Source organism: Aquarana catesbeiana, linkage group LG07 (assembly GCF_042186555.1).
Source record: "Aquarana catesbeiana isolate 2022-GZ linkage group LG07, ASM4218655v1, whole genome shotgun sequence".
NCBI classification, from domain to species: domain Eukaryota; kingdom Metazoa; phylum Chordata; class Amphibia; order Anura; family Ranidae; genus Aquarana; species Aquarana catesbeiana.
Genome location: NC_133330.1, coordinates 25,337,073 through 25,363,314, shown reverse-complemented (window position 1 = coordinate 25,363,314; position 26,242 = coordinate 25,337,073). Strand labels below are relative to the sequence as shown.

Sequence of the window (26,242 nt, the reverse complement as noted above, 5' to 3'; positions counted from 1 at the left end):
TTTTCTTTTTTTTTTGAATTTACGAATTGTGATCATAATGAATGACCCGAAAAATGGGGGGAAAAAACAAAACAAAAAACAAATGAAACTAAAAAGAAAACGAAGACTTTTTCGGCAGTGCACATGTCTAGCCGTCAGTAGCAGAGAACAGATGCAGAGGAGCAAATGCTACGAATGTACAGCATGGTGCAGGAAGCGTTGTGTTGCCGGGAAACTGGTGGTTGTACATGATTATTTATTGCCTTCTAATTAGAGTTTGACCTTTATCCAGTCATAGTGACTGCCTTATTGAGAAAGTTTGCCTATACTGATAATATTATTGTTAATAATACTAATAATGATGATAATACATTTAATAAATGTATACATAATATAGATTTAAGTAATTGACATTTTACATACAGTTTAGAAATAAGTTCTTCTTTACTTACTTCAGTACCAGGCACTTACACCCCTTTCCCCTGTCCAGGCCAATTTTCAGCTTTCAGCGCTGTCGCTGTTTAAATGACAATTGCGCGGTCATGCTACACTGTACCCAAACAGAATTTTTTATCATTTTGTTCCCGCAAATAGAGCTTTCTTTTGGTGGTATTTGATCACCTCTGCTTTTTTTATTCTTTGCTAAACGAATAAAAAAAAAGACCTAAAATTTTGAAAAAAAAAAAAAGTTTTTCTTTTGTTTCTTCTATTTTGTAAATAAGTAAGTTTTCTCTTTCATTGATGGGCACTGATAAGGTGGCACCGATGAGGTGGCACTGATGGGCACTGACGATGGGCACTGATAGACGGCACTGATATGCAGCATTGATGGGCATTGATAGGCAGCACTGGTGGGCACTGGTGGGCATTGATAGGCGACACTGATGGGCACTTATGGGTGGCACTGATAGGCGGCACTGCTGGGCACTGATAGGCAGCAGTGCTGGGCACTGATAGGCGGCACTGCTGGGCACTGATATGCGACACTGATAGATGGCATTGTTAGGCATCACTGATGGTACTGGCAGGCATTGGGCATGGGCACTGATTGGCAGCTGCCTGGGCACCGATTGGCATTTCCCTGGTGGTCTAGGGTGGCATACCTGGTGGTCCAGTGTGGTGGCCATCCCTGGTGGGCCCGGTGGTCCTGGGTGGGCATCCGAGGGGGGGCTGTGCTGATAAACAATCAGCACAGACCCCCCCATGTCAGGAGAGCAGCCGATTGGTTCCCCTCTACTTGCGTCTGTCAGACGCGAGTGAGGAAAAGCCAATCAACGGCTTTTCCTGGTTAGATCGTGATCAGCCGTGATTGGACACGGCTGATCACGTGGTAAAGAGCATCCGTCAGAGGCTCTTTACCGAGATCAGGTTATCGATGTGTCAGACTGACACACCACACCACCGAAAGCCGCGATGCGCACCCCGACGACCGCAGGAGATCGGTCGTTCTGGAGGGCTGTCATATGATGTCCACCCAGAACAAGAGCCGCGCTGCCCAGCCGTCATGCCCAGTGGGCAGGAAGGGGTTAACTGGTTCCCGACCAGCGCACGGCGATGTACGTCGGCAGAATGGCACGGCTGGGCAAATGGGCGTACCCGTACCTCCCTTTGTATTTGCTGCCACGCCATTGCGTGCGTCCCGACGGCGGCGTGCGCGCCCGCAGGCCGGGAGCTCCGTGAGTCGGGTCACGGGTCCCGCAGACTCGATCGCCGCAGGGATACCCGCGATCGCCTCACGGAGAGGACGAACGGGGAGATGCTAATGTAAACAAGCATCTCCCTGTTCTGCCTAGTAACAGTGTCACTGATCTCTGCTCCCTGTGATTAGGAGCAGAGATCAGTGACATGTCACATGTAGCCACGCCCCCCCACAGTTAGTAACACATCCCTAGGACACACTTAACCCCTCCCCGCCCCCTAGTGGTTAACCCCTTCACTGTCAGTGTCATTTACACAGGAATCAGTGCATTTGTATAGCACTGATTGCTGTATAAATGCCAATGGTCCCAAAAATGTGTCAAAAATGTCCGATGTGTCCGCCATAATGTCACGGTCACGATAAAAGTCGTTGATCGCCGCCATTACTAGTAAAAAAAAAATTAATCATAAAAATGCCATAAAACTATCCCCTATTTTGTAAACGCTATAACTTTTGCGCAAAGCAATCAATAAACGCTTATTGCAATTTTTTTTTTTACCAAAAATATGAAAAAAAAAAAAATTATAGCAAAAAGTAAAAAATAATTAAATATTTTTTTGTTTATAGCGCAAAAAAAAATTAAACGGCTGAGGTGATCAAATACCACCAAAAGAAAGCTCTATTTGTGGGAAAAAAAGGAGGTCAATTTTGTTTGGGAGCCACATCGCACGACCGCGCAATTGTCAGTTAAAGCAACGCAGTGCCCGAAACGCAAAAAACGCACTGGTCAGGAAGGGGGTAAATTCTTCCGGGGCTGAAGTGGTTAAAGGGGAACTTCAGCCCTCCTTTAGTTTTTGCACCGCCCCACCTGTGTCTCCACCATCTTTACTTTTCTGCTACATGCGCAGATATGCCAAAGGACTCTGTCTGGCCTTTGGGTCCAGGCAGAGCCCTGCAGCATGTTTCTGCGCATGTGGAAGATGGAGCAGGTATGGAAGTCCCAAACCCCGTATGTGCTGCAGGATTCTGATAGGACCAAAGCCCTGCGGCACATCTGCAGAAACACAGAATCTGGGGGGGGGATTGGGGTGGGGGGTCGAATGTCTACATACCTAGGTGAGAAGGACGGGAATGCTGCAGCACACAAACTCATAGCTCCCAACTGTCCCTGATCTCGAGGGATGGCCTCTGATTCAGAACAAAGTCCCTCTTTTTGGTCTGATCTGTATAGTTGTGTATAAAATGCAATATTTATCTGTCAAAAAATGTTTCCCAGCGTTGAACCTTTCATCCACTTTCTAAATCGCTGCATTTGTAAATTTCAAGAGCCAATATAAAAGGAATAAAAGTAATAAAAAAAAAAAACAAAAGCACTGGTGGGTTTTTTTTCCTTATAATTCTCCTTTAAGGGGGGCATGGGGGTTTGGGGAGTGTCCTATACAGTCTTTTGCCAATAGGTGTTCCTCGTCCCCATCTCAAAATGTTGGGAGGTATTCAAACTCCATATTGTATTCACTATTCACACATGTACACTGTGTGTATATATATATATATATATATATATATATATATACATACAGTATATACACAATATTACCAAAAGTATTGGGACGCCTGCCTTTACACGCACATGAACTTTAATGGCATCCCAGTCTTAGTCCGTAGGGTTCAATACTGAGTTGGCCCACCCTTTGCAGCTAATACAGCTTCAACTCTTCTGGGAAGGCCGTCCACAAGGTTTAGGAGTGTGTCTATGGGAATGTTTGACCATTCTTCCAGAAGAGCATTTGTGAGGTCAGGCACTGATGTTGGATGAGAAGGCCTGGCTCGCAGTCTCCACTCTAATTCATCCCAGAGGTGTTCTATCGGGTTGAGGTCAGGACTCTGTGCAGGGCAGTCGAGTTCCTCCACCACAAACTCGCTCGTCCATGTCTTTCCTCCTCATTTTGGTCTGATCTACAGTGGATATAAAAAGTCTACACACCCCTGTTAAAATGTCAGGTTTCTGTGATGTAAAAAAATGGAGACAAAGATAAATCATTTCAGAACTTTTCACACCTTTAATGTGACCTATAAACTGTACAACTCAGTTAAATCTTTTAGGGAGGGAAGTAAAAATAAAAAACATAAAAAAATGTGGTTGCATAAGTGTGCACGTCCTCTTATAGCTGGGGATGTAGCTGTGTTCATTATTAAGCAATCACATTCAAATCACATTCAAACTCGTGTTAAATAGGAGTCAGTACACACCTGCCATCAACTGCCTCTGATTAACCCCAAATAAGGTTCAGCTGTTCTAGTAGGTCTTTCCTGACATTTTCTTTTAGTGGTGATATTGAATGCAGATGCTTATAGATCGGAAGAAGAGAGACAGCTCTCCAACGAGGAGATCTATGGAAGATTAAAAAGTTATCCCACTAAGAAGTTCAAAATGATTTTAACCTCTGTGGTAAACGAGGGGATATGTTTAGGTATTTTTGATTAAAAAAAAATGCAGCTAATTTAATCCCTGACTTTCCAGTTGCACCAATCTTTCATTATTTACCGAAAACCCACAAGGGTTTCAGGTAATGGGAGGCCTGGGAGGCCTATTATCTCTGGTATTAATTCTCTTAATAAAAGATTGGGTCAATGGCTTGAATTGTGTGCTACAACCTCTGGTGGTAAATCTCCCCAGTTATCTAAAAGATACCAATCATTTGTTAAACATCGCAGGTGACACCAGACGGGACGATCGGTCGCCCCGGGTCACCTGCGATGTTTCTAGCCTCTATTCTAGTATCCCACATCCCCAAGCTTTAGAAGCTGTTCGTTTTTTTTTTTTTCCCACACGTGACATTTCCTGCAGCCTAGAAAGAAAAATGTTTATTCTGGACGTTTTGGAATACCCTTTAAAACATCATTTCTTTTCTTTCGATGGCGAATGGTTCCTTCAAAAAGTGTGGAGCAGGTGATGGGTGCTGAATTTTTCGGCATCATCGGCCAATTTATATATGGGATGGTGGGAGCATCTCCATATATATGGTTCTTCTAATCCATACAGACTTTTGATAAAAAGATTTTTTTCGCTACGATTTAATTTTCATTACGGACATTTTTGCTTCTTTGGATGAATTTTTGAAGTATCTCGATCACAACAAGATGAACCTAAACTTCACAGGGCTCTGTGATGAATACGAAATGAACTTCCTTGATGTTCATTTGTGTGGTTGAGGTACTTCAATACATACTGGACTCTACAGGAAACCTCCTTTGGGAATTACTTTGCCGGCGGCCAGATCTGGCCATCCTCGACACACCATCAGAGGGATTCCTGCAGGCCAGTTTCTCAGGATTCGCAGAATCTGTAATGATCCTGTGACATATGAAACGGAAGCGCACGCCCTGTATACTCGTTTCTTGGAGAGGGGGTACCCTAGATACATTCTTGATAGAGCAGTTTCGATTGCTAATTCTAAAAATAGGAATGACCCCCTAAAACACAACCATATTGGTTAAAAACTAGAAGACAGCGGTGCGCTTCGACAGAGGGAGACCCACCATCAGTACTTCGTTCAGTCAGGAATCTAATGACATTAAGACAATTGTTCACAGATATTTACCGATCCTATTCGAGGATCGGATTTGTGCCAGTTTACTGAAAGACGGTGTCAGTTTTGTTTCCAGATGTGCTCCCACTTTGGGAAATGATCTCTCACCAAGTGCCTTTGAATTAAATAAAATCAAGTCACACACTCGGTTGCATTGCAAGGGCAATTCTGGTTGTGGTGTGACTGTGTGTTCCCACTGTGCACATATTACTAATGGGAATGTTGTACGTTCATACTCTAATGGTAAACAACATAAATTAACAAGGGCAGCACAGTGGTGTAGTGGTTAGCACTTTCACCTAGCAGCAATAGGGTCGCTGGTTCAAATCCCAAATACCATCTGCCTGTAGTTTGCATGTTCTCCCTGTGCCTGCGTGGGTTTCCTCCCACACTCCAAAGACATGCTGGTAGGTTAATTAGACCCTGTCTAAAAATTGGCCAAAATATGTGTATGTGTTTGTAAGCGTGTCGGGACCCTATGGGGTAAAGGACAGTGCTATACCGCAGATGGACACCGGCAGCAAAAGCGCCCTGAGGCTTTTGCTACCTATGCGATTCAGTTTGCATAGGTAGCGCTATACAAGTCACTCATTCATTTAACATCTTTTTATAACTGCAACACCCGTTATGTAATATATATCATTACATGAACCATCTGTAATGTACAGTACATTGGTCGCACCACAAGACGCCTCAGAGAGGTTTTAGGAACATATTATATATATATATATATATATATATAATCATAGAATTTTCCACCAATGTAGCCAAACATTTTACTCAATTTCATGAAGGCAATACTTCAGTGTGCAAATCATAGAGAAGGTTCATACACCCAAGCGGGGTGGCGATGTCTTTAGACTTCTCTGTAAAAGGGAATTCTTTTGGATTTTTTTTATTTTAAGACTCGCATTCCGTTTGGGATGAACTTTGAGTGGGACATTACTCATTACTATGATTAGTTCCTCTCCATCAGGGCCGTTTTTTTAAGGTAGGGCAAAAGGGGCAGCTGCCCTGGGCCCTGTCATTGTTGTGGGGCACAAAGCAGCTGCCTCATACTTGCCAACTATCCCGGTTTAAATTCCCTCGTCCCTTGAGGTTTTAGTCCCGTGCTGTGTCCCGATATCTCAGTGTGAAGTGCTGCTACTAATGCTGGCCAGCTCTGCCCTATTGTTGCGTACAGATAACTCACCTGCAGACCCTGTGTTTACATGTAAATTATCGGCATTCATATGTAAATAGCCGTGGCATTCATATGTAAATAGCAGCGGCATTCATATGTAAATAGCGGCGGCCAGCGGCATTGATATGTATATCATGCCCTCCTGAGGTCATATCCACAGTAATCTCTAGCAACCAATCAACAAGCAGAAATCATGTGCTGTAACCTCTAGCAACAAATCAGTGAGCAGTAATGTGTGCTGTAACCTCTAGCAACCAGTCAGTGAGCGGTAATGATACACTGTAACCTCTGGCAACCAATTGCAATAATAGCTGCCCGATCTGATTCAGTAAACTGATTTTGAGTCTAACTGCTATTTATTGTATGTCTCAGAGCAGGTGGAGAGTGAAACTGCATGGGGGGGAGGGGGGGGCAGGAAAAGTTTTGCCCAGGGTCCAATCAATATTAAAGACGGCCCTGCTCTCCATCATACAAAAAATTGGGCTAGCTTTTTTGTTTTGTTTTGTTTTTTTTTCAATTCATGAAGCGTTTGAAAAATTACTGCACAAATAGCAGGTGACATAAAAATTTGCAACAATGCGCCATTTTATTCCCTAGGGTCTCTGCTAAAAAATATATAAATATAATGTTTTCCTTTAAGGGGGCGTGGAAGGGGGTGTGTCCTATGCCTACATACTTTTGCTAATAGGTACCCCTCCTTCCCATCTCAAAATTTGGGAGATATGCTGAAAATTTCGACTCCACCCTAGAGAGGTAAGATGACTTATGATTCTCGGTTTACCTTCTAACTTTTTAGCTGCCCTTGATCCTGTGAAGCAGGAGTCCACAAACTTTCTAAACAAAGGGCACGTTTGGTTTAGGTCCTTCAGACCTTGGAGGGGCCGGTATAGTTAGAAAATATCCCGGTGAAAGATACCAATCTTTGGTATCAGGGGTAGAATAGTGGCTCATCGTTGGTGTCATTGGCGGGTATTATGCCCCATTGTTGGTATCAGCAGGTGGAATATCCCAAGGGCTGGATAAAGGCAAGCAAAGGGTTTCATCTGGGCCACAGGTTGGAGACCACTGCTGTAAAGGATGGTGGAGCCATCAGGTAAAGCAAAAAGCAATGGGCAAAATGTGACAACTCATAGCAAGCCATTACAGTTTGTATTCCAATGATCGGATACAGCGAGTAGCTGCACATTTCACACGATCCTATTTCTTTGCAGTTGTTGACTGAGCCTGTATTTAATGTTCCCCTTCCCCAGAGACACATACTAATCCCTTAATGTTCCATTCAGCCACCTCACGCAAATTTTTTTCCAGCTGGAGTTTACACAGGGTTTTGGGATCTTCCTGCTCCATGGTGACAGTATTAAGTATTTACTAGATATGTGTGTGCTGCTACTTCAGGTCAGTCTGCCGCACAGTCCCCTTCACCTCCTGAGTATTCAGGTGCAAGCACCACTCATCTAGCCCTATGGAACAAATGCAATAGGATCTAAAGGGCTGCACATTTGAAAATCACATCCACTTTATTGATAATCTTTAAAACGCCAGATACAGGAATATTCGACACCACGAGGAAAGAAAACTGGGGCCCCTGCCGCATAGGGGGCCCAATGATAGTCTTGCACTACATCATACATACCAACTGTCCCGGATTTGCCAGACCAGTCAAGCTTTTTACCAAACTGTCCCAGGATGGCCATTTCCTGAGCAACACTGTAGCCAAACAGAATTTTCATCATTTTGTTCCCACAAATAGGGCTTTCTTTTTGTGGTATTTGATCACCTCTGCGTTTTTTTATTTTTTGCTAAACAAAAAAAAAAAGACCGAAAATTTTGAAAAAAAAAAGTTTTTCTTTTGTTTCTTTTATAAAATGTTGTAAATAAGTAAGTTTTCTTCTTCACTGATGGGCACTGATAAGGCGGCACCAATGAGGTGGCACTGACGATGGGCACTGATGGGCGTTGATAGGCAGCACTGATGGGCACTCATGGGTGGCACTGGTGAGCACTGATAGGCGACACTGATGGGTACTTATGGGTGGCACTGATAGATGGCACTGATAGGCATCACTGATGGCACTGGGTATGGGCACTGATTGGCAGCTGCCTGGGCACTGGTTGGCATTTCCCTGGTGGTCTAGGGTGGCATACCTGGTTGTCCTGGGTGGGCATTCGAGGATAAGCAATCAGCACAGACCCCCCCGTCAGGAGAGCAGCTGATCGGCTCTCCTCTACTCGCATCTGTCAACGGCTCTTCCTGTTTACATTGTGATCAGCCGTGATTGGACACGGCTGATTACATGGTAAAGAGCCTCTGTCAGAGGCTCTTTACCGAGATTGGTGTAGCAGATTGACACACTGCACCACTGATTGCCGCAATGCAAGCCCCCACGGGTGCCCGGCAGGTGTTATCCTGCTAGACGTCATATGACGCCCAGTCAGGATAACTGAACCACCGCCCGGCCGTCATGTTGCTATAGGCCGGGCGGGAAGTGGTTAATATTGAAAGCCTAAATATTTAGCGCTGAGCAGTGCGGGGTGTACCAACATGGCCTCCACCACCTTCCTACTGCTGGCATCCCAGCTTTTTTCAAAATGTAACATCCAAACAGCATCACAGATATCAACATACTGTATTTACTTATTTATATACGCTCACTTTATTGCTACAATTACTCTGAAATTCAAGACGTAGCTGGGTGTAGTAAGATGTCCGATGCCGCCTTCTGACTACAGGTGTTCTTTCAGATTAGCAAACCTGCTAGCGATGGAATGCATGCGCAGGTGACGGATGTCTAAAGTATTTAAAAACACCGATCTTGATGTTTTGAATGCTTTTTAGGGCAATGGAGAGATTTGGGGTCTTGTAGACCCCAGATACCTCAATAAAGAGTACCTGTCACATACCTATTGCTGTCACAAAGTCACATTCTTTGTGACAGCAATGAAGGTGATAAATAAAAAAGAAATGAAAGCAACAGTGCAAAAATAAAATAAATTATTAAAAAAAAAAACGTAAAAAGTGTCCCACCCCCTGCTAGTACACAAAGGTGAACGCGTGAGTTGGGCCCGCACGCACACAAACAGCGATCCTCCCACTTATGTGAGGTGTTGTCGCGAATATCAGATCGTGGGCAGTAATTCCAGCACTCGACCTCCTCTGTAAATTTTAAGTGGTAACCTGTAAAGACTTTTAAAGCGTCGCCCATGAATAGTAAAATTTACGTCGTTTGCCACCGTTGCACGGGCGTGCGCAATGTCAAGGCGTAACAGGTTCGGTATCTATTTGCTCTGCGTAATATCATCTTTTACATTTTCCACAAAAAAATCGGGTTAGGTATTGTTTTTTTTTTTGCATTAAAATTCAAAAAAGTGTATTTTTTTCCCCAAAAGTTGAGTTTGAAAAACTTCTGCACAAATACCATGTGACACAAAAAATTGCAAAACCCACCAATTTATTCTCTAGGGATTCTAAGTCATTTTCTAGTAAAAAAAAAAATAAAAAACCTGATTGTTACACGTAAACAAAAAGTGCCAGAAAAAGCCTGGTCTTCAAGTGGTTATTTATTACTTTGTGCACAGCGGTTTGACTGAAGAAGGAGTGCAAATAAAAGGTAAGTGGAAACTGCTCGAGGAGGGTGGATTAAAGTGAACCTGTTCATTTGTATAAAGCACCGGTTTGCTTTAAAAACGCCAAAGGCAGTGGCATCGCTAGGGGGTGGCTTTTGGGGCTATAGCCCCGAATCTGGGGCCCATAGCCCTGAGTCTCTACAGGGGTCCCCAAGGGGAGGGGAGGCTCTCTGGGGACCCTGATTTTAAGGGGGAGGCTCTCTGGGGACCCTTATTTATGGGGGAGGCTCTCTGGGGACCCTAAAGTAAGGGGGGCTCTCTCGGGAACCCTGATGCAAGAGGGAGGCTCTCTGGGGACCCTGATGCAAGAGGGAGGCTCTCTGGGGACCCTGATGTAAGGGGAGGGCTCTCTGGGGACCCTGATGTAAGTGGGGGGGCTCTCTGGGGACCCTGATGAAAGTGGGGGAGCTCTGGGATATACACACACACACGTATATTACTGTATATACATGTGTATGCCCGCCCAAGCGTATGACTTTCTTTACTACGCTGCTATGGGCTCTAGCCCCAGATCTTTTGTAGACATAGCAACGCCCCTGGCCAAAGGCAAAACGGTCCACAAACATTCAAAAATGAGAAGGAAAGGGTGAATTGTGGAGTGCTGAGTAGTGAATATGAGCACTTATATTTCAGTAGCAGTCTCATGTAATCCCAGAGACTTTCCTAATATCATGCTTGTGATTGCTTTCACTGCCTCATCTGCGGAAGGCGGGGTGGAACTAAGCTAATAGGTTCTGCTTTACTCACAGCTTCTGGAGATAAATCACAAGTGCCTGCAACTGCTTCTTACTATTCACAACTCATCTTTAGGGGGCGGGTGATGACTCCAGAGTGAGCTATACCCAACTGGAACCTAAGGTGCAAAATATTATTACAGGTGGACACCATGTGAAAAGTAATGAACAGCACCACAGGCACGGAGAGGATGGTCAACTTTTATTCCTGTGGTTTTTCATCAAAATTCCAGAAGTGAAACCTGGAAAACAGAACGGTCTCAAAGGAGGCCAAGACACTCCTGCAAAAAGAAGAGAATCCAATAGATTCAAGGGCTGAGCCACAAACTGGTAGTGCGGGGCTCCACAGCAAAGTATAGGAATCACTGATGCACTGAAAGGAAAAAAAAAAAGGGGATGAGGACATTCATGTAAGCTTCCTCACGTTCCACCAAAGCCAGAAAGCCTCCCCAATGAAGGGAGGCGATGACAGATGTGCTGGATGCTATGCAGAATTTCTGGACCCAAATTAATACATCCAGAGCTTTGAGATCCAAGATGGGGTGAACTAACCCTTTGAGTTTGTAAATAGGTGAGCAGGTTCTTGTCCCAGATTCTCTGGGACAAGAACTGAGGAAATTACACCTTAGTCCAGGAGGCTTGACAGGTCTCTATCGAGATCTGTTCATCTGTGGGATAGCACAGGAGAGTTAGATGTGAGATACAGAGGAAAGGCAGGGAGTCGGACTCCAATTTGTGGTTGTGGGATACTTCTTCCGACACACAAGTATCTTTGATGCAAGCTGTCCAAATGTCTGCAAAAGTTAACAAACATCTGCCCCGTATAGAGATTGGGGGCATCAATTCATGCTGAAGAAGGCTTTTGGGCAGAAGATAGAGAGGGTTCTCCTTTAAGGTGCCTCCTCCCCCCTGAAGGAAGGCTGGGTGTCCAGGCAGAGAGGTGGTGCAGACTGCGGAGGAAGCAATAATCTATATGCTGTGCTTCTGCTACCCCCACTCTTGGGGGAGGGTAGAGTGCCTTGGTGTTCCCCATCCTAGTTCCAGGCGAGAGAGAGCTGTAGAGATGGTTTACCCTTCCACTTCCCTCATTCTGGATCAGAAAGAACATAGGCCCATCTACTGCAGGGACAAGAGCAGCCACCATCAGGGCCTGGGATGAAGAGTCCATTGCATGACTGAACTGTGTTGTTCTATTGGAGCCATGATTGATTGAGGCTTTCATTGCCTTTCATCCAGCCTCGTAGCGCCTTTATTTGGTAAGAACGCTGCTCTGAAGAGTGTAAGCATGAGTTCTACTGGCGTCCCCTGGCTGTCGAGGCCAGGAGGAGGTTCCAGTGTCTGGAACCTCTGGGAGTGAGGGGTATGAAGCACACAGTCAGGAGGGTGGATTGGGGGTCAGTCTCCGCCCCACCAGTCCCACATCAGGGAGAGTTGTCGGGTAAATCCTGTATTGGCCAGAACGTTAGCATTACATCAGGGGTTGGCTTGGCTGCTTGCTTAGGTCAAGGGCGAGCCAGCCAGCCACCCGACAGGCTTGTCTGAGGATTTGGCAAATTAAGCGCCAGATCTTTTGGGTGAACTGGGATCTGAGTTGGGGGGGGGGGTCTCGACTAGGCGTTTGAAGGAGTGGAGAACCGCAAGGGACATTTCTTAATACAATGTTTCTCAATTTCAGTCCTCAAGTACCCCAAACAGGTCATGTTTTCAGGCTGTCCATTATTTTGCAGAGGTGATTGGAACAGTTTCACTGTCTTAGTAATTACCACAGTTGTTTCATCTGAAGGAAATCCTGAAAACATGACCTGTTGGGGGTACTTGAGGACTGGAGTTGAGAAACACTGTCTTAATAGAATGAGAGGGAGAAGAATTTGCAGTTTGTTCTTTAAGCTTCTTTCACTGAAAAAGATGGGTACTTGTCATTCATAACATCCTTGAGAATATTATCAATAGCCAGTCCGAAATATTCCAGGGGTAGGCCATAAACATGTCTTTTTTTTTTTTAATTATTACACAGGCATTCTAATGCCCCGTACACAGGATCAGAAATTCCGCCAGCAAAAGTCGGATGTGAGCTTTTGGTCAGAAATTCCGACTGTGTGTATGCTCCATCGGTCTTTTGCTGGCAGAATTCCAGCCATCAAAAGATTGAGAGCAGGTTCTCCATTTTGCGGTCGGAAAAAGTTCCTACCCGAAAATGCGTTCATCTGTATGCAATTCGGACGTGCAAAAAATCACGCATGCTCGGAAACAATTAGATGCATGCTCGGAAGCATTGAGCTTCATTTTCTCAGCTCGTCGTAGTGTTGTACTTGACGGTCGAAAGTTCAGAGAACTTTTGTGTGACTGTGTGTATGCAAGGCAAGCTTGAGCGGAATTCTGTCGGAAAAACCATCCAAGTTTTTTCTGACAGAATTTCTGATCGTGTGTATGGGACATTATGACCAGCACTTTAGTGAAAGAGCTCTACACATATGTACCAACATGAGTCACGTGGGAAATGAGACGAGAGGCTTTCAGCAAACCATGACAGCTGAAGTTTAATGCTACCACCATCTGCTCTATGCCTTCAAAAATTAAGGGATGAACAGCAGCAGTGGTTAGATCTTTTTTAAGTAATTTTGACCAGACATGGTTTGACAAAAGTAAAGTCACAATCAGGAATGGGTGACGGGCAGGATCTGACAGGAAGAAAAGAGCCCTAGAAAGGGCTTCCAACCACTTATTGAGTAGGGTACTTGAAGACGGTGCATCTTCTACTGGGATACCAAGCACCTTGTGAGTTAAAGATGGCACAGTGGATTTGCCTTTAGTAAATCAACCCCACTATCTCCTTGTTCTTGGGTTTAGAAACACTTTAGGTTCATTCACAAGATCCAAATGAGCTTGAACTGGGGATCACCAAAAGCTTGAAGGCCCAGGCAAAGCTTTGCTGGAGGACGGAGTACAGACCTACAAAATGAGACCACTTTACAGGTCCTGTATACCAGTGGTCATCAACTCCTGTCCTCAGGGCCCACTAACAGACCAGTTTGCAAGATAACTGAAATACATCACAGGTGATATAATTGCAGTATTCTAGTCTGCATCTCCCCAAGGTAATACTTAAAACCTGGCCCTGAGGACAGGGTTGATGACCACTGCTGTATACCACGCTGGAAACATCCAAGCAGGAACTCACAATATCTGCCCACTCATGCCGTTTGGCACTCCTCCAGCTTTCAGTATGAGCTGTATAACTAAACGCTAAGCTCCTTAAGATGGATTGGAGAAGAAATCCACTTGCTCCAAATATTGCTGCTGAGGTTTTTTGACTCCTTCATGCCAGAACAGGGCATATTACAATTTTTACTTGGATGTCAAATAACCTTAAGTTCAATTTTCCTGAACAAAACACAAGTCTGCCTTGGTGAACTATACACATTGCGACAAGTAATAGGTGGGAGGGTATAACTTTACTACAAGAGGAACTTAGAAGGGCTGAAACTCCCAGCACAATGAGTCTAAATATTTAATTTGAAATGCCACATTCCATGGAAGAAGCAGGACTTAAATTTGTCCACAAGTTCTGTGCAGTCTTGCCCTCGTAAGGACACACACTGCTGCTTATCACTTATACATCATGCACCGCTTGTTCCCTCATCTTTTATGCATTTGCATTAAAAGCTTAGACTTAATGTGTTTACACATTCACCTCTGCCATCTGCTGGATGATACTCAGCATTACTGTTTGGTCAAACAGCAGCTGCACACCTGGCCCCAATCAGTTAGTCCAACTAAACAGTATCACGAAGGACAGGAATAAGGTAATAAGATGTACTATAGAGCACTACAGTAATGTGTTGAAGTTAGGCTTCCAGGAGAACAATCGTTTTCATTAATACATACACGAGCTAAAATGAGTCATTTTCCAGACAGTCTTTAACTGGACTGTTGTTTTTTTGGTGCAAGAAAAACTAAAAAAGGTAAAAGTAATAAAAAAAAAACTGAAATGCAACTTTTTAGGCTTAGCATTTTCTTTAAAATTACAAGTGTGTGTGTGTGTGTGTGTGTAAGGGGGGGGGGGGGGGAATATATATATTTATATATTTTACGGAGAGTACAAAATTCTGTTTTTTGCATCATCTATTGAGGGACACAGGAATTCAGAAATAATCAGGACCAAAAGTAGTAAAAACAACGGAGTTGGCAAACAGGCAGAAGGAACTGTCTGCAACACAGGACAACCAGAGGACACCCAATCAAAAAGGGGAAGTGCCCTGAAAGACCAGGGAGCTTGCTTGCAACCAAAGTAAGACCACACTTAATCAACCAGATGTTGAAGACCAGGACAGAAGAGATCACGGCCAAGGAGAAGGAATCCATCCAAAGGGAAACTGAGTCTGCACAAGCAAGTGGCTGCAGACCAAAACAACCATAAAAACAGCTGGAACATCATAAGACTAGACAAACGAGATCTGATCAATAAAAAACACTGGGGCACCTTTCTTTTTTAGCTATGTAATGGTTTCTGTTACAAGGAATGGAGAAGGAGCATATGCTATTTTGACTACCCTGGGGTGCATATTTCACAATACCAGACCCATATAGCTACGGGATGGCTGGAGAGTCATCTGTGAAAGCTTCAATATGCTAAATGATGGATCTAATATATGTTAATGAGACATACCAATGGGTGGCTGCGACCTACACTGTTAATAGCTACTGTTGTAACTGCTGCACCTTGTCCATTTCTGAAAACATTAATAAAAATTATATTTGAAAAAAAAAAAAAAACACTGGGACAATTTCCCAGGAAATAAAATCAGGTCCCTAAGGCTACTTTCACACTGGGGCGGGGGTCCGTTAGCGGTAAAGTGTCGCTAAAAACTACGGTTAAAAGGGCCCGTGTTACGGGGCTTTGGCAGCGCTGCCCATTCATTTCCATGGGCAGGGCATTTTGGGAACCACCCCAAAGATGCTGCTTGCAGGACTTTTTTTCCCATCCCGCAAGCACACCGCCCCAGTGTAGCACTCGGGCTTTCCACACTGGGGAGGCATGAGAGGCGATTTTCAGGCGCTTTACAGGTGCTATTTTTAGCGTTAAACACCTGAAAAGCACATCAGTGTGAAAGGGGTCTAAAGGCATCATTGGACAAAAACAGGTGCACAGAAGACAATCATTTGGTTTATAAATGAATGGCCCAAGTCTTATGCTGCGTACACACGATCGGACTTTCCGGCATACTTGGTCCGGCGTACCGGAGTCCGTCGGACAATTCGATCATGTGTGGGCTCCAGCAGACTTTTTTTCTCAAAAGTTTGACGGACTTAGATTTGAAACATGTTTCAAATCTGCCCGACGGACTCGAGTCTGGTCGAAAAGTCTGTATGCTAGTCCGAGGGACAAAAGCCTACGCTAGGGCAGCTATTGGCTACTGACTATGAACTTCCTTGTTTTAGTCCGGTCGTACGTCATCACGTACGAATCCGTCGTACTTTGGTTGATCGTGTGTAGGCAAGTCTGTTCATTCGGAAAGTCCGTCATAAAGTCCGCCGGACAAAGTCTGCCGTAAAGTCTGCTCGTGTGTACGCGGCATTACACTTCTAACCCTTGGAATTCATGGAAAGAAAGGTTTAAGGATAAAAGAGAGGTTGCTTGGCCAGATAATCTCGCAATGAGATAGCCAAAGTAGTGAAAAGCCTTTATGCCGCGTACACACGGTCAGATTTTCTGACGGGAAATGTTGGATGTGAGTTTGTCTTCGGAAAGTTTGACCGTGTATGTTCCATCGAACATTTGCTGTCGTTCTCAAATTTTCCGCCAACAAAACTTTGTTGTCGGGAAGTCTGATCGTGTGTGCACAAGTTCGTCGCACAAAAGTTCACACATGCTCTGAATCAAGCAGAAGGAGCCGCACTGGCTATTGAACTTCCTCTTTCTCGACTTGTTGTACGTCACCGCGTTCCCACGCTCGGAATTGATGGCCAACATTTATGTGACCGTGTGAATGCAAGAGAAGTTTGAGCAAACACCCTTCAAACAAAAATCCACGGTTTTGTTGGTGGAAAGTCCGATCGTTTGTACGGGGCATTACAGTTTAATATATCAAAATGATTGCCAAAGCTTAATAATAGCATGCAATGCCAAGCTGCGGTTTACAAAGCAAGCAAAATCCTTTCTTGTATTAGAAGAGATATGGACTCCAGACTCCTGTACAAATCATTAGTAAGACCTCATCTGGAATATGCAGTTCAATTTTGGGCACCAGTTCTCAAAGGGATATTGGGAAACTGGAGAAAGTGCAGAGAAGAGCAACCAAACTGATAAAAGGCATGGAGGAACTCAGCTATGAGGAACTGAATTTATTCTCTCTTGTGAAGAGGAGATTAAAGCGGAGTTCCACCCACTTTTGAGAGGTGGTCTTAAACGAAAGACCACCTCTCCACCCCTCGTTTCTGGATAAAAAAAAAAAAAAAAATTCTCTTCTATAGTACCTTTTTAAGAAGTACATAGTGTACTTCCGATCCATGGCGCAGGATGTCATATTCTTTTGTGCGGCGAGCCCCCCTGCTGTCTTCTGCATGCTATTAAGTTTATGATCTACCAGAACACCCAGATCCTTCTCCACCATTGATTCCCCCAGTTGTACTCCTCCTAGTATGTATGATGCATGCATATTCTTGGCCCCCAAGTTCATAAGTTTACAATTATCAAAAAACCTCATTTGCCACACAGTTGCCCAATTAGACAGAGCATTGAGGTCAGCTTGTAAGTTGGAGACATCTGGTAAGGACGTTATTCCACTGCATAGCTTGGTGTTATCGGCAAACACTGAAAGTGTACTTTTAATCCCAGACCCTAAATCTTTGATAAATATTTTAAAACGTAAGGGTCCCAACACTGAACCTTGGAGTACACCACTGATAACCTTAGACCATTCAGAGTGAATTATTAACCACTACTCTCTGAATTTGGTCTTTTAGCCAGTTTTATGTCCTTTTACAAACTGAATTTTTCAAGCTTGTAGACTTTACCTTACACATTAGCTTTTGCAAAATACAATTATATTACATCCACAGCCACCCCTGTGTCCAAGGATTTACTTACCTCCTCATAAAAAAAAATTCAGGAATGTTCTGACAATTATCGTCTGTTATGAATCCATGCTAGCTATTGCTTAATTTATTTTTTTTTCTAGCAAAAAATTCCTTTACAGAATCCCACTGTGATTTGGTACCAGAAGACAGCCGGCCATTGACAAAGCGCCGCGCGACTTGCGCAGTAGGAAATTCCCTTAAGAGCTAGTTCTGGCAAGCCCACTAGATTGTTTTAAGAAAGGCCTGAATGCTTTCCTAAATGCACAAAATATATCTGGATACTAATATTTACAGATTAAGTTGATCCAGGGAAGATCAGATAGCCTCTTGGAGGATCAGGAAGGAATTTATGTCCTCCCACTGGAACAAACTGGATTGTGCTTTATTTTTTTATTTTTTTTGCCTTCCTCTGGATTAACAGTGGGTATTGGGTAGTGTATATGGAGGTTTTCTGTTTGTGTGTTTTTTTTTTTTACTGTTGGTTGAACTGGATGGATTTGTCTTTTTCAACCAGATTAACTATGTAACGTGGATCTGCTGCTATGGGTAATTAGACTCAATCCCCAGGTATGGGGAAAGACCACCTCAAACTAAGATTTCTTGGTCCAAAAAAAAAAAAAACCCATCTAGATGTCTAGTCCCAAGTCCAGGCTCCCAGATATCAAGGAAGACCAAGAGACAACGAAAGAGGAGACTGTTAGAACTGTAATCCTCTGGAAATCTCCTACATTGGTACTAGCAGAAACAATTCACAGAATGAATAATACAATGTCCCATGCTAAGATGGTAGCCATCGATCAAAATCAAATTCCAAAATTTGAAAAACTTTGGCATCCTTGGATAAAACAACAGTTCCTGTCAAATTTCAATGACTCTGTCCTGTTGCCATGGTAACAGATTAAATGACTTACAGAGATACCCAGTCTAAGGCTTCAAAGAGAACTAAAAAGAATAATAAACCGACGAGCAGGACAACCTTGTGGACCATACCTCTGCCTTTCTACCCTTTTTCTTCTTTCTCTTTCCTTTTCTCCACCTTACGATTAAAGCTCATTATCAGAATTTATTTGACCTATATACACTCTACCTGTAAACAATATGTATAGTAGGTATAAATCATTTAAATACCTACAAAAGTAACTAAGGAAATGATATATATCTTTAATTTAGGTTTACGTGAACCCAATGTCTAATATTTGAAATTTCATGATATTTACCTATATAAACCCTACTGTAAAACAATGAGCTTACTTTATAGATCCTTGTAAACTTACTTTATGTATCTTTATAATATTGTATACTCAATAAACTTCTTTTGACAAGGAGAACTGTAATCCTCCAAATACAACACCAAATAGGGAAGGAGGAGAAACTCCACCTGATCATTAAGGAAGCTTCCACTGGCACACAAGGTGTAGACATGTTCAATGAGGATTTGAGCTGGACAGCCTAGCCTGTAAGCAACTGATAGTTACCAACACATAGACCCTGTGAGGCCCCATCTGGTTGAAGTTTGCAGCAGTTGACCCTCTTTAATGACCACCACTTTGAGAAATAGCAGTTTCCTCCAAAAGGAAAGGTTCCCGTTAGGGAAAGGATCAGTAGCGTTGGTTCTGGCTGACCAAGTCATCGGATAACTCAGGAGGAGATAAATAGTAAGGGGTACCAAAGAACCATGAAGGGTTTAGCATTATCTGAGAATACAGAACTCTCCTGTTGGGAGTGTAAATCCATAGGAGGAATAACTCCAGAAGGCAAATCCCCATTAGAACAGGGAACGAAGGGTTCCATGGTGTGTGGATCCAAGGGAGATCCAGGGAGAGGCACAGCTATGTACAGTAGCAAGAAACCAAGTGAAGGGCAGCTAGATATGCCAGACACAAGGATTTAGCCTGTAGGTACGTGGTATATGGAATATCCAAATGCTAGGTAGGCAAACTGCCAGATGAGATAGGTGCACAAACAGCCCACCTGGGGCTGTACCACAACTCTGGGCCGCGTAAATGCTCTGCGGCAAAAACAGTACACAAACGTCCGTAAGCACCACAACGCAGAGTCCAGTCCACTAGGGCCTGGGCATATCCTCCAAAGTGAATACTGAGAGAACACAGATCCAGTCGGCTGCTATAAAGAAACTAGCTCAATAAGTGGTATAGCAAGAAATCTTTGATGAAGTCACCAAGTTCTAGCCAAGAAGGCTAGAACATAAACATTGATAGAATGTTGTTTAGCATAGCTGAAGGAAGGATGTCTAAACTCCTAAGACACCAGCAAAAACTGAAGCATGCTGCGTAAAGGAAAGGGTCATACAGGGGATGTCAACTTTTTTGTTTGCTAACCCTCTGAAAGATGGCAATATAACCCAACTGTTTCTGAATTTCTGTGTTCTTCAATGGAGAGAGAAAAAAAAAATGTTCACAGGCAGAACACGGGGAAACAGCTACATGGATGAAATGACTTCATGTAAATTATCTTGTCCTGCAAAACTTAAATTTTATTCAGCCAATCCGATCTCGCCTTTCTTTTATACATTTAAGCAACACAGCTAGTCTGTGACCCACCCCGCAGCTTGCTGACTGGACAGTGAAGAACATCAAACACTTATATGCCTCTTTCCTTAAGGTGGCCATAGATGGCTTGATATTGTACTCATGCAGCTTGCAGCACCCATGGCCACCTGAATGCAAGGGGGCTGCAGAACAATGATTGCAACTGACAGGATGCAGTCAGTGTTTGACTGATAATTTTCCACTCGACTTGACAAAAGCCCATTTAAAAAAAATCAAAATGAACTTGGTGGAAAATTATTAAAAATCGACCAAGCTGGGTGGAAAATGATGTGCTTGCTGGGCCACCCATGGCACAAATTTCAGCCAATTTATGGGGGGCCTATAAAAAACTGACAGTATGCGACAGAGTCCTTAGTAAGTGCTGCGCTTTCCACCACTAGTCCAAGTCCTCCTGTTGGGGAATACAGGAAACAAATACTAAAAATAGGCTTATACAGTTATATATTTTGTTTTTAAGCCTTCCGTTCAGCTTTAAAGGATGAGTTCACCTTTTGCCAAAAAAAAAAAAAAAAAAAAATGCACTTTTTTTTATGCAGGTAAAAAAATGTGCATTTATTGTTTTTTTATTGGGGGGAGCCGGCGTCTCTGATGCTATGCAGGTCTCCTGAAGATCCGTCAGTGTATCTGCTTGCACGTACCTCAAACGAGCAAGCCGATACTTTCCGAAAGGAAGAATGAAATTGACTACCACGGCGCTCACAGCACCGCGATCATTCACTGAGAACGAAAAGCTGACAGGCACTAAAGTCCGTTGGGACCTGTAGTTTTCGATTCACAGAACACTGTAAATAAGTGACGCAGCCAGCCAGGGGGAGCCCCGCATGGCCGCGTTTTTTTTTAAATTGCGACAGCTAGCAGGGGGATAAAATTCTCCACTAGCTGTCAAAGCGGGGGAGCGGGGTCCATTCATAACACGTTACACCCTGAATATCAGAGTAACGAGTAACATGTTATGAAAGGTGAACTTATCCTTTAAAGCAAAGCTAAGGCCAGGTCATTGACAGTAACATCAACTATTAACCTGCATTTAATAAGCAATAAATGAGCTTTAAAACAAGTCCCCTTTGCTCTTTGGAGCTGCAGGCAGTGTGGAACAATTCATCCTCAAATTCACAGAATGAACATTGATGTAGTCCAAGTTCTTTTTTTCAGCTCCACGTCCCCCCTGCTGCCCCCTTTTAGCAGTAACAGAAGCTCAGTTTCCCCCGCTCCCACTTTCTGTAGCGAGTCAACATCTTCGCTCCTTCTTCATAAGCAACTCAGCACCTCCCACCTATTAGTGACTTAGGCCGGCCATAGACAGTTTGGGCCGAGATTCAAACCATGTATAATTGGGCTGAATGTATCAAGATGCTTGATCAACCTGGGTACAACCAGCCTGCCAGATTCTACTTGCGATTATCGCTAGCGGCTGGTATAGCCACTAGCATTAATCACTGTCTTGTCCCGGCAGGGATGGCTTCCCCCCCACCACCAGGAGAAGACAATGGATTGGCAGAAGGAATTCTGGCATCAACACTATGTTGGTGGGGGAATTAGGAAAATTCCTTTCCTACAACCTGTGGTTGCAGGAATGATTGCCACCGTGTATGGCCTTGCCTTAGTAGCCAAGTTCCACCCTCTCAGCAGTGACTCTGCATCTCCGCTCCCCCCTGCCAGCAGTGACTCAGCAGCCTGGTTCACACTCCCAGCAGCAAGTGAGCCCCTTCATCACAGCAGTCTTCTAGGGAGGCACTTTAACCACTTCCTGCCCAAGGACGTCATATGACGTCCCGGACTTTAAGTGGGAATATCTGAATGATGCCTGCAGCTACAGGCATCATTCAGATATCCTTGTTTTCAACCAGCGATTTTGTGCACCATAAGAATGATCATAGTGGCAGTTCCGCTGCTTGATTGTTCTTAAAGGTGACGGGAGGGGACATCCCCCCCCACGGGAGGGGACATCCCCCCCCCTCCAGCCGCTTCTCCGGGCTCTCCTGTGCCATCGGGGACCCGGAGAAAGAATCGGACGGCGCCAGATAATGAGCATAGAGACTTCTGGTGACCAGATGGTCACCGGTCATCGCTATGACCGTCGGAGGCCCAGACGCGACGTAATGACGTCACGTCCGGGCCGCGGATGTAGACAAAGCCGCGATCGAGGCTGGTGAGCATGAGATCATGGATTTTTTTTTTCTCAATCTCACGCTTTCCAGCCTGGAGGAGAGCTGTGGGGTCTTATCAACCCCGAATCTCTCCATAAAGGAGGACCTGTCACAAATTAATCCTATTACAAGGGATGTTTACATTCCTTGTAATAGGAATAAAAGTGAAAAAAAAATTGTAAAAAAAGTAAAAATAAAAAAAAATAAAGTAAAATATGAAAAAAAATTTAAAAACACCCCTGTCCCCGGTAGCTCAGAAGCGAACGCACACGTTAGTCCCGCCCACATATGTAAACACCGTTCAAACCACTCGTATGAGGTATTGCTGCGTGCGTTAGAGCGCAAGCAACAATTCTAGCACTAGACCTCCCCTGTAACTCTAAATACAAAACCTGTAAAAAAATTTAAAACGTCGCCTATTGAGATTTTTTAAGTACTGAAGTTTGGCGTCATTCCATGAGTGTGTGCAATTTTAAAGCGTGACATATCTATTTACTCGGCGTAACATCATCTTTCACAATATATAAAAAAAATTGGGCTAACTTTACTGTTTTGTTATTTTTTTAAATCATGAAACTTTTTTTTTCCCCAAAAAAACCACGGCTGAAATTTTTTTTTTGCGCAAATACCGTGCAAGATAAAAAGTTGCAATGACCGACATTTTATTGCCTAGGGTGTCTGCTAAAAAAAAAAAAAAAAAAAAAAAAAAAAAAAAAAAAAAAAAAATGATTATATATATTATATATATATATAAAAAAACATTTGGGGGTTCTGAGTAATTTTCTAGCAAAAAAAATTAGGATTTTTACATGTAGGAGAGGAGTGCCAGAATAGGCCCGGTATGGAAGTGGTTAAGCTAAGCTGCTAAATCACTGCTGCAAAGTGAACACACATGCTTCTGCAAGAAACCATACAAGATAAGCATGCAAACAAATATAAACACAATCTTACATAACCAGTGATTATTTATGCTCTTTAAAAGCAACAAAATGTATATGTACATAAATTTTAATGAATTTATTTGTCAGGTACATTCTGAATAGCACACGTTTACAATCTCCTCGATCTGGGCGCAGTGGTTTTTCCGTCGTCCTCAAGGAGCTCCCCCCGCATTCAGATGTATAGATAGAATCTTTGATAATACACTTCAATACACTGTGGGTACGGCGAGTGCAGTTTTAGCGTCAAGGATTTGCTACAGAAAACTGTGTGATGAGCGGTCATCCACACTCATCAGGGGAAACCTGTACATACTGCAAATAACTAGGAAGGGAGGGGGGAATGTCCAAAATCATAATACAAGAAAGGTGCATGGGTGCGGTAAACCCCAACAGCGGTGCAGAGAACCATGTCGTTCTTTGGATGCCGTGTGGGTTCAAGACAATAAACCTGTGGGAGTTAGCTTATGGCGACGCCAAAAAAGGAGCCATAACATCTCCCCATTAAAAAGGAAAAAAAAAAAAAAACATAAAATATTGAACAAATTAATTTTAGCAGCTATATACAACCACTGTCAGCACATAGTTCAATGTTACAAACACACAGGGGTGGGGAAAAAAAAAAAAAACAAAAACAAAAAAAAATAAAAAAAAACCACGCTCTTCCCAAATGTCTGCTAATCAACATCTTCCATGTTGCTGTAGGATGGCGCAGGCTCTGCCGAGTGCGGATAAAGGTCTGAAACGGCTTCCGCAGTCACTTGGGAGGTTTCCTCAGAGTTTAAGTTGGGCCCATAAGTCATGGTGTTGACTCCCTAAAACAAGCAGAAAAAAATAGAAATTAAAAGTCTTGCACCACAGATACAAACTAAATATATCAGCAATTATTGCAGCAAATTCCTCTGGATACAAAATATACAATTGAGCAACTGCGCCAATTGGACCTTAATACTTATAAATAAGTGTGTACAAAAATTCATCAAATAAAGTGCAAAAAATTTATCTCATAAATTAGAATCATGCATCAATAAGTGTAGGTATAAAAAAATACCAAAATTATACAGTTTCTCCTCGATCCATTGCAAAAGGGCAAATTATAAAGTCTCTCGTATATAAATATATAAAAGGTGACAAAAAAACCCCCCAAAAAAACAATAAATACATATAGAAAACATAAGGATCACACGCTTATTACATGTACAGTAAACGCCAGCTCCAGCCATGAACTCAGGCTACGAGCGGGGTGTGCTAGGCTAATGGTCTATATAAAAGAGTGTGCGTTGCCGCAAGTCTCATGCCGCTCCCGATGACATTACATCAAAACGCGTAGGGCAGAGCCACTGAGTGACATCTCGCACCAGCACGTCCCACTCGCAGCCTGAGGTTGCGGCTGGAGCTGGCGTTTGCTATACATGTAATAAGCGTATGATCCTCGTGTCAGGCACACATCTCTCAGTGTCTTTTATGGTTTCTGTTCGAGCTGGAGATGGAGGAGAGAGTGTGTGAGAAAAGGAGAGCTATTCCAGATTTGAAAGCAGATCGGGCTCGATCACAATGGATAACTGTATGCTGTCCAGATAGTTTAGTTTTTAGCGAGTACCTGGTTGGCTTCCTACAGGGTGGATGACACTGGGTGCTTTTTTGACCACATTGGCAAGATTTATTGTTCTGATGTTAGATACATGTACTGTGGGACAATGTAATTAACACATTTTGAGATTTACACTGTATTTTTTTGATGAACTTTATTTGGTATATATAATGCTCAAAATGCTCCCCTCGGCTTATACTCGAGTCAAGCACTTTTCTGCAGCAGAGAATGACATTTTCTGAACTGACTTTGGGGCCCCATATCTCGCCACTTGGTGCTAGGAACCCCAAATTTGGTGTGCAAACCCAGTGGAGCTAGCACCAAAACATATCCAAAGCTGGGGTTCCTAGCACCAAGTGGCCCCGAGATACGGAGTCCCAAAATCGGTTCGGAAAATGTCATTCTCTGCAGCAGAAAAGTGCTCGACATTTTCCGAACCAACTTTGTGGCCCCGTATCTTAGGGCCACTTGGTGCTAGGAACCCCAGCGAGATACGGGGCCCCAAAGTTGTCAACTGTGTCCATCTGCAGCAATGTCATTTCGGGACCCTTTGGGTCCAGAGACCCCAAATTTTGGCTGCAGCTAGGGGGCATCTAGGAACCCTCAACTATCGAGTTTGAAGTTCGGGGGACCTATGGCTGCAAATGGGCAGTGAGGCTGCAAATGGGCATTGTTGACCCTCTTTTCCACTTACAGTAGCTGCGCATTTCTCACCCTAGGCTTATACTACTCGTCAATAAGTTTTCCCAGTTTTTTGGCTTATATTCAGGTCAGCTTATCCTTGAGTATATATGGTGTGTATATATTATTTATAATTCCACTTTTGCACATGATATCAAGGTAAAATGAAATATTTGGCATTTTTATATCTACACTTGATGCAAGACTCAGTTTTTTCTGCACTCCTGTGACCTTTTTTTTTTTTTAGCAGACAGCGGGCTAAAACCCACTGTCGGTTGACGTCACAGAGCCGGTCAAGGAGCCGGTCAGGACCAATGAAGTCTGGATCCTCCCACATGCCTGGACCAGCATACGGCTCAGCGAGCTGCTAATGCTGGCCATACGCTATACGAACCCATTTTGTAAAAACGAACATTCGGCCGTGAGAGCGAACGATAGCGCCATCATGTAATGACCGATAAATCGTTCACTGGACATAAAGGAATCAAT

General features: G+C 43.5%; 1 protein-coding gene across 1 annotated transcript in view; it reads right to left on the bottom strand.

Moving 5' to 3' along the window:
• Positions 1 to 23,490: 23,490 nt before the first annotated feature.
• Positions 23,491 to 26,242, bottom strand: part of USP19 (ubiquitin specific peptidase 19) — a 176,648-nt gene continuing 173,896 nt past the window's right edge. Inside the window, exon 26 of the mRNA XM_073591813.1 lies at positions 23,491 to 24,296. Coding sequence (XP_073447914.1) covers positions 24,159 to 24,296 — 138 coding nt within the window. The 3' untranslated portion in view covers positions 23,491 to 24,158. The remainder of the gene's footprint in view (positions 24,297 to 26,242) is intronic.